Source organism: Leptodactylus fuscus, chromosome 2, assembly GCF_031893055.1.
Source record: "Leptodactylus fuscus isolate aLepFus1 chromosome 2, aLepFus1.hap2, whole genome shotgun sequence".
NCBI classification, from domain to species: Eukaryota; Metazoa; Chordata; class Amphibia; order Anura; family Leptodactylidae; genus Leptodactylus; species Leptodactylus fuscus.
Window position 1 is genome coordinate 229313456 of NC_134266.1, and position 9363 is coordinate 229322818.

The following is a 9363-nucleotide window of genomic DNA, read 5'->3' on the forward strand; positions in this document are numbered from 1 at the left end:
CATAATACACAAAAAAAAAAACCCCGTCTCTTTGGCACATAAGCAAATTCTAACACATTTACCGGCAATAAGGTATTGGCATGGAAGATAAGAACAAGACAATTTGCAGCAATATATTGAATTAAAACAGCAATTGGTATAACATAATATACTGCAAGTTATTTTTACTTGAACATAGTAAATACAACACACAGACTTACAACATTCAGTCTTGTACTGGTTTACTCTACTCTATAGTCAAAAGTTGAAGAAACCGTTTATGTCTGGAGGGTCAATTCCACTATTACAACAATTTTTGCATAGTGAATAATTGATGGATCTATTATTCATGCAAATAGGCGAGATAGCAGACTATTTATATACCGTATGGAATGTGGACACTGTGATACTGGAGGAAATACTGATAAAAATTTATTTTTTTTCCCTTAAATAGCCAGCTGAGGTCTAACTCTGTCTCAAGACAGTTTAGCTACCGTAACCCCCCCATACATTTCACATATTCTAATGCATCTACAATATATGTATCTCTTTGTTAGTTCTCCTAACTAGAGATGGGCAAACTCCTCCATAACAATCCTGATTCGATCCAGTTTTACAAGAGTTTAGTTTTTTGGCAAAAATGAAACATTTGCCATTTGTCTCAGCAAAGCCAGCAACCAGCAAAGTCTCCATTGTCACGTGTAATATAAGGATGAGTAGTATATAGGAGGAGAATCCCATGGCCTGTGACCCAGGTGGGCTGTTGTCTTCATCACCAGATAGCCTGTAAGGCAATGATGAGTGGTGGTTGGAGAGGGGACAGTTAGATATGGATAAGCCCTGTTTTTGCAACCTTGTGGCACGGAGTCACTGCTGAGGCCTGTGATTGGGTTTCACTGGTGACATGGGCACAGGATGACATCAATCTACTGAAGTTTGCCCACCTTTAGTGATAATGATGATGGCATATGCGCCATATAAAATTATGCCCAAGCTGTGATGCACTGTACTTTTACTGTCCACTGTCTGGCAGTGCAAAATCTCTTTTTTAACTTTTTTTAATGCAAATTCAAAAATGTATTTAAATTCAGCTTATATTCTGAATGCAAATGAGTAGTTGGCACATTAGGTGTGGGTCCACACGTGCTGGAGCCCCCATTTTTGTTGCTCATTTCCTGGGCAGCAATTTGCAGCAACCAAAAAAGAAGATGGTGCTCTAACAGGTCCCTCCCTCAGTGCACCAAACAGATCATTTTCATAGGGAGTGAAAGTTGAATTTCTCAGCAACAAGATTGCACTTTGACATAAGAAAGGTATGATCACTATGTCACTAAGGGCCCCTACAACAGCATATACGTGGTTTAGAAGTGGTTTGGTGGTGGCAGACTTTAAAGCTTAAAATGTACCTGTGCCTTTGTACTGAATATAAAGTCAGTAGTAAAAGTGAGTAGATCAGTCCTAAACCCATTCAGTTACATGAAATCTTTCATATATAATGAAAATAGTAAAGCCTCCAGGAAAATGTAATGCCACAGTGATGCAGTCTGCAGATTTTACAGTAATGTAATATTCATGGCAATTTGAATATGCGTCTTCCATATTCTTATATGTATCACCACAAAATAAATCTTTGCCTCTAATAATGTTATTAAAATGGCTGCAGGGTCATAGTTGGGGGGGGGGGGATACAGGGTATTAGAAGTCAGGAAGGGAGCCAATAAACTACTCCGACTAAATCAGGGTATTAGGATACAGGGCTAGGGGACAGTGGTGTAAATAAAGTCTTGTGGGCCCCGGTGTAATATTTTGTCCGGGACCCCCTACCTCATCCCTACAGTGAATTCTTGATAGTGATGGTTATGGGGGCTAAGGAGTTTAATCCACCTTAGTGTGGTTAGGGTAATCTGGGGGTCTCCTTGGCTTATGGGTCAGATGGAAGCCGCAATCTCAATACTGATGCCAGTGCTTATGGACCCCCTAAGGCTCCTGGGCCATGGTGTGACTGCACCCTCTGCACCCCCTTAAGTTCAGCTCCTGCTAGGGGACCAAACTGAATTTTTATGTGAATAAAAGCTTGCATATGACTACGCTGAATTGCAGGTCTGGATTGGGTACTTTTTTAGGGGATTAACCCCCAGATAACTACTTTCCTTCTATTTTAATTGGTAAAAAAAATACAAATGCAAACAGATATTTTGTATTATCATTTCTGCAATTTATTAGACAAACAATACAGCCAGATAGGAGGTTAAAGATTAACCAAAATGAATTGATGTTATATCTAGGACAAGCAGCCTATGTAAAAATAGTACAGTAATACAAGCGTAAAGTGCAATATACAAAACATAACATGCGCAGATGTACAGAGTAATGCTTAGAAAAAGACCTAAACGTGTTTACCAAGCCTACTTTGCCAATATGTCCTTTTTCTTCAATGTATAGATCAGTGTGTATCGAATTTGCCCCACTTTTCTGGACTTACTAACCAGTTACACTAAAAATCAGATCATTCGCATGTGACTACAGTCAATTCCAATCTCTTCTCTATCCACATGGGAAGACTAATGGTCGCTGAGGATTTAAGTTCTGAGACTTTCCAAAATTGTGTTCCCAAATATTGTCATCTCATGGACTGGATGAGTGTGACATGAAACTGAGAAGATCTATATGGGTGCTAAATACAGTCACCTCCGGATTAAGAGTGTCAGTAGGTATGTCAATGATTCTATGAGGTGAAGAAGCAATGGAGTTCTTTTTTTTTTTTTTTTGGTAGATTGTGAGCCCTATATAGACACACACAATTGCTCTAACAATGTTCCTGTGTACAAGCAGATGTAATCTGGAATATACAAATGCCACTTTTTGATTTACTTGACCACAATGGTTGAATTTCCTTAACAATTTGTGTTATTATTGAATCAACATGACAAACTCTTTCCAATATTAGAGGACACATAGTTGTAATAGTGATGAAACCACACCATTGGACCACCCCATTGTTGTATATCAGTGTATTACTGGTTATAATGCCAATAACATTCTTGTTTCAATGAGGTGAGGCATGTAGGAAAGAAGAACATAACCTAGCAGACAGAAAAGAAACTGGTCGAGAGAAAGGTAGGCTTAATTTGCTTTCCTGACTGATGAGGAAGATAATGTCTTAGAGATGATTGTCATGCCTTGCCCTTGTCTACTTGATGAGCTAAAGCCACCCCCTCCACTGTAATCTCCTCCTCCAAATCCACCACCTCCATATTCCATGCCTCCTCCTCCATATCCACTACCGCCTCCTCCATATCCACTAACTCCTCCTCCATATCCACTACCTCCTCCTCCATATCCTCCTCCTCCAAATCCTCCACCAGCAGCTCCGAATCCACCTCCTCCTCCAGCACCGTATCCTCCTCCTCCTCCAGCACCGAATCCTCCTCCGCCTCCTCCAGCACTGAATCCTCCTCCAGCTCCAAATCCACCTCCTCCTCCTCCCATACTGTATGAAGTGGAACCACTGACCACAGCTGCAAGAAGAAGTGCTCATATTAAAAGTCAATTTTTATAAATTCCAGAAAAATGAATACATTAAACATGGATTACTTACAGATGTTCACATCGTTTATGATCTCTCCTGACATCCTATAATTGACAATGCAAACAAAAAATTAAGTTTTGTAATATAAAACAAGTAAAAAATAAAGATCCAGGTGAAATATTGGCTATATGTGAATAGAATGTATACTACCTTATCATTAAATATTCATTGAAGTTGACAAGTTTGATAAGTAATTTTCTTTGAGTTCTCTTTAAAGTTACTATAAGGCGTTGGTCACATCTGCGTTCAGTAATCCATTTGGGGAATCCGTTGGGGACCCCCCGAATGAATTACCGAACGCATTGACAAGCAATGAAAGCAAACACACCCCATAGACTATAATGGGGTCCATGTGTTTTCCAACTGGTGTCTGCACAAATCATGTGGAGAGGAAAGTAGTTCATGAAGTACTTTCCTCTCCATATGACTCGTGTGGACACCGGTTGGAAAACACATGGATCCCATTATAGTCTATGGGGTGCGTTTGCTTTCATTGCTCACCGCTTGTCACTGCATTCGGCATTCCGTTCAGGGGGTCCTCAAATGGACTCCCCAAATGTAATACTGAATCCAGATGTGAACCAGGCCTAACTCCTAACTAAACTCTCTTTATACACTAGATGCATATCCTCACAACTCTCCAGTGTATAAGAGGGCCTCCTGATTCACCTCCTATAGGAGATGTCAGGGATTTTAACACACCCAGTCCTCTTCTTCTCAAGGAAATATACCACTGCTAGACATGTCTAGAAGCAGCTATCTCCCCTTTCACATACAGAACACATGCATGCTCAGCTAAAGTGGAAATGTGTATGGGGGGTAACAGGAGAGATGGCTGTTCTATCTGTCTATCTAATGTCTATGGCCAAGTATTTGTTTCTAAAATGTTTAATCTACCAACATTTTAGTCAGTGACTACAGGAAGGGGTTAATGAGATAGATGACAATTACTCAAGCTGAGTAACACGTCATGCTTTACTGTAGACCTGCTGTATTGCCAGTTTATCATAACTTAGAGCTATGTAGAGTCATCACTTTGCATCCAATATCATAGTCTGCCAAGTGATAGAGTGGTGAGGTCCTATAAGAAGGCTCCAACATCTCATACTTATAGAATTCTGATTAATGCAGGTAATAAATAAGATATTGGAATAAATACCCCATGATAGCCCATAACATACCTGCTCTCTTCTCCTTCCAGCAGCTTCCTGTAGGTGGCAATCTCAATATCCAGGGCCAATTTCACATTCATCAGCTCCTGGTACTCACGCAGCTGCTTAGCCAACTCTTCCTTTGCCTTTTTAAGGGCTGCCTGAAGTTCCTCAAGTTTCTTCCTGGCATCTTTTAGAGCAAGTTCACCACGTTCTTCAGCTTCTGCGATCTGAGTTTGTAGACTAGCACACTAAAAGCCAAGAAAATAATTAAAATAATTTGTAAATGTGAAAAAGTATATTTGTATCTTTACCGACACCCAGGACTCTCATGGATTAGCTGTGTAAGGAAGATGAACATTGCTATTGCGTCACAGGACATATGACGTCATGTTCATCAGTCACATGGCCTGATCGTAGCTCAGTCCCTTTCAAGTGAATGGGTTTGTTGTACAAATGTATGACATTGTGCATGGTAAGTGGCACTCAGCCAAATACTACAGTCTGTTCTAACAACTGATTGGCCAGGGGCCCGGGTGTTGGACTAGGGATAGGTCATCTACTATTTAGCCTGAAAACCCCTTTTAAGGCCATAAACCTTAAAATTGGTCCTGAATGGATATTTATAATAATGAGTGTGTGGTATTGGCATCTATGACTTGCAGTAAGTACCACTAAATACCATAGACAGCTTACATCCTTTGTTTCTAGGTATTTGCTTCACACATATGCCTATCCATGCCAGTCAGGTATATTGAATAGAATGATAAGCTTTTACATGAAATTGATAAAGTTGTGTATTTTTCTGTAAATACTGTTTTTACCTGTTTCTTTATGCTTTCAATTTCTGCCTTCAGTCTTTGAATCGCCCGGTTTAGCTCGGCTATCTCAGTCTTGCTGTTTTTAAGACTGCTACCATGTTGACCTGCAGTATCTTGTAGTTGCTGGAACTATAGAGAAACATAGGGATATTACATGATTATTTCCCAAAGGTATTAATATTACCATTTATACCATTTGTTCCACATGATATAATGTATCAACACATAATAGGCAACATTAGTATATTAACATTCATTATAACATTGGTTAAAATATCAAATCGACTAATAGGATTTAAAAGTCTGCTTATATAAGATGCCATTTACAATGATACTGGGCAAAATAGTCATTGAGCAGACTGGGTATGTTTTTATAGCACACAGATAGTAGTTGTATGTATAACCTGCTGTATTTTCCTCTACTACTATCTAATACATTCAATGTTCTTTGTTATGACCACCCAAAGCAATACTTTAAAGAGGGGGTGGTCACCACAAAGAAAATGGCCAGTATGCATAATGTATACCTGTATCCACATTTAACTGAATCCAATTCAACACAATATCATGATATACTAACAAGAGCCTAAAAAGATACAACTCGCAGCAGACATACGAGTATAGGATAGTTTGGTCATCACATTTTCCGCCCCCAGAATTGACAAGAAAGGGAGCGTCTTCTGAAAGATGTGGTTGTATGGAGAGACTTGACTGTACCTGATGGATATTGCCACACCCCATATCTGCCAGTATTCACATTCGATGATGATAAAATAGCGTACTAACTCTCTGGCCTGTAGTTAAAGTTCCTAAACTGCTAAGTCCTTCCATTTAAATATATTAGTCTTAATGCAACATGGTTTAGACATTACAAACATGGCAATGTTGTTACCTTCATGGCATACATGGCTTCAGCCTCTGCTCTGCTTTTCTGTGCAATCTCTTCATACTGAGCCTTAACCTCGTTGAGGAGGCTGTTGAGATCTAGAGATCTATTGTTGTCCATGGAGAGAACGACTGAAGTGTCAGAGATCATGTTTTGTAGATCATTCATTTCCTGCGATTTAAATACAGAAGCTTAGTGGTCATCAAAAAAGGAAAATGCCATATCTATCTATCTATCTATCTATTTTATATGCCTATAAATATAGCGAACTGAGCTGGGTAGCAAAAATGGATGTTCAGCTGATAAGCACAGTTGATTCTCTAAAATGTCTTATGTCATATTTATGTAGTTGGGTGGTTTAGAAATAAGATTTTCAGTATTTCTCACTTAACATGTGAGGATGCAAGACCCTGATTTTTATGGGTAAAGACTGACTACAGAGAGTATCTCTCATTCTGGAGGACCAAGAATGTCCATGTACTACACGGATAGTCTAATGATTTATGTGGGATCTGTGTAATGCTTCTTTCCACCAGTGGTGGCGCTGCAGAGAAACTGATTTGTTCCTGTCTGGTTTACACACAGATTAGAAGTGATCACTGATGATCCCTGCAATGAGATACCCAATGATCAGCTTGTTGTTGGGGAAAACTTCCAATTTGCACAACCTCTTAAATGAACAGACATGGCATTTATAGGTTGTATCTTAACTTACCGCATCATAGAGTGTCTTTAAGAATTCGATCTCATCAGTCAAAAGCGCTACTTTGCCATCTAGCTCCACCTTACCCATGTAGGCAGCATCCACGTCCTAGAAATAAGTTAAGACACTGAATCAATTTGTGCACAATGAACAGCCCTAAGGGGACCTATGGAAAACACTGGTAGCTGAAAGTCAACTTTTCTAGTTTGTGGTATACAGCTAAGCTGTACTGCTATCTCATGATAGCGGCACATTATGGTGCAATGTAATATAACAAATCCAAACATCTTGGAAAATTATTATTCATGTACGGATCTAGCAAAAGTTAACTTGTTATTTACTGAAATGCATGCCACTGAATTGAAGGGTATGTTAAATGTCAAGATAATATTTGTTACATCAAGCTAACATTTGCTACAATTGGAAACACTGGGCTATACAGCAACATAGTTCAGAATTACACCATTTGGTTAATGTGAGAGTTTAGGAACTTAATCATTATGGATATAGAAGAGTATAGAAAGAAACTGCACGTGTTACATAGATAATGCAATACTATAATCCTTTCTAGTGTCACACTTTTGGTAATGCTGACCTTCTTCAGGATCACAAAGTCATTTTCAGCAGTTGTGCGCTTGTTTATCTCATCCTCGTATCTACCAGGAAAGAAAACAAATATGCAACATACTGTATATTCTACATACTGTATATATAGCACATTATAACTGTTTTTATTTAGTACCTTTTTCCTAATATTAGGAGTACCAGAGTACATTAAAACAATGCAAAGGTTCTGGTATAAACATTGTATTTTGAATTGCAATACCAATTGGTAGCAGCAGCTCTGTATTCTGCGTACATAACCCATGCTTTTTTTATGATATCATCTTATTGGCTTGGAGAACTTGGCTCACATTCATTAGCAAGTCTCATAGTGATACAAGTATTAGCACATACCCACCTTTCTAGACCTATATCAGTAATATCTACTTAAATAAGCACACTTCTATCAAATGGCCATTACTATGTCCTAGCCTTCTAAACATATTTGCAATACATATAATACATGGAAGGATCTTTTTGTGTTCTAGACATATGTAATGAGATGAATCATACTTGTTTTTGTAATCTTCCACAAGGTCCTGCATATTTCGCAGTTCACTATCGAGACGAGTTTTTTCATTAAGTAATTGATCTAGCTGTCGCCTCAGGTTGGAAATGTATTTCTCAAAAAATTGGTCCAAGCCCGGCCTCTTTCCTCCCCCTTTTTGTCCTTGCTCCTGTAAGAATCTCCACTTTGTCGTTAGAACTTGATTTTGTTGCTCCAGGAATCTGACCTAAAACATATCATAATACAGCAAGCATATAATACAATGCTAAAAAATCCACAGAGCTTCAGGATAATGACAATGGGAAGTATTTAACAAATTACTTTACCTTGTCAATGAAGGAGGCAAATTTATTGTTCAGGGTCTTAATCTGCTCCCTTTCTTCTGTTCTCACTTTTTGAATGTTTGGATCAATTTCGAGATTAAGAGGTGCTAGCAGACTCTGGTTAATGGTGACTTGTTGAATTCCACCAGGTGGGCATACAGGAAAATTTGGGCCACCAAAACCACCATCTGGGAAGCCTCCTCCAGGTCCACCAAATCCTCCAGCACCGCCTCCCATTCCGCCACCAAATCCACCGCCACCTCCCATTCCACCACCACCTCCCATTCCACCACCAAATGCTCCAGCACCGAAACCACCTCCACCTGCTCCACCACCAAACCCATAGCCGCCGCCGCCACCACCACCACCACCACCACCACTACGGGAACCAGTTGCAATAGATAACCTCTTAGTTCCCCCAAGTGAATAACAACTTCTAGAGCCAAAGCCACCAGAATGTCCAAAACTGCCACCACCACCACCTCCACCACCACCAAAACCAACACCTCCTCCTCCACCTCCTCCTCTAGCTACAGAAACTGAACTAAAACTGCTTCTTACTCCACCACCACCACCACCTCCCCCAAGTGAAGAAGCTGTGAAGCTCCTGCCACCTGCCACAGACTTACTACCAAATTGACTTCTACTCATTTTGGCAAATTTTGGAATAAAGAAAAATGAAAGAAATGAATAAAATGATCCAGGAAAGCAAAAGTCAGAGGGAAGGAGTCTGAGCCCCTCTGTGCAGATAGGGTGGTTGTCTTCCCTTTTATATCATCTAATAAGTGGGTTTGGCTGCC

The 9363-nt window shown here is 39.6% G+C and overlaps 1 protein-coding gene across 3 annotated transcripts; it reads right to left on the bottom strand.

The window, feature by feature from the left end:
* Positions 1-2172: 2172 nt before the first annotated feature.
* On the bottom strand, positions 2173-9315 carry LOC142195749 (keratin, type II cytoskeletal 6C-like). 3 transcript variants are annotated; one of them, XM_075265767.1, is made up of 10 exons: positions 8839-9315; positions 8567-8781; positions 8246-8466; positions 7725-7785; positions 7142-7237; positions 6433-6597; positions 5544-5669; positions 4750-4970; positions 3578-3612; positions 2173-3497 (listed from the first exon to the last, which is right to left on the bottom strand). In XM_075265767.1, the coding sequence occupies exons 1-10, from the start codon at positions 9212-9214 to the stop codon at positions 3103-3105; spliced, it is 1911 nt and encodes a 636-aa protein (XP_075121868.1). In that variant the 5' UTR covers positions 9215-9315; the 3' UTR covers positions 2173-3102. The 3 variants fall into 3 exon arrangements, with proteins under 3 accessions (XP_075121868.1, XP_075121866.1, XP_075121865.1); XM_075265765.1 differs by having other exon boundaries at positions 8836-9315; XM_075265764.1 differs by having other exon boundaries at positions 8567-9315.
* Positions 9316-9363: the final 48 nt, after the last annotated feature.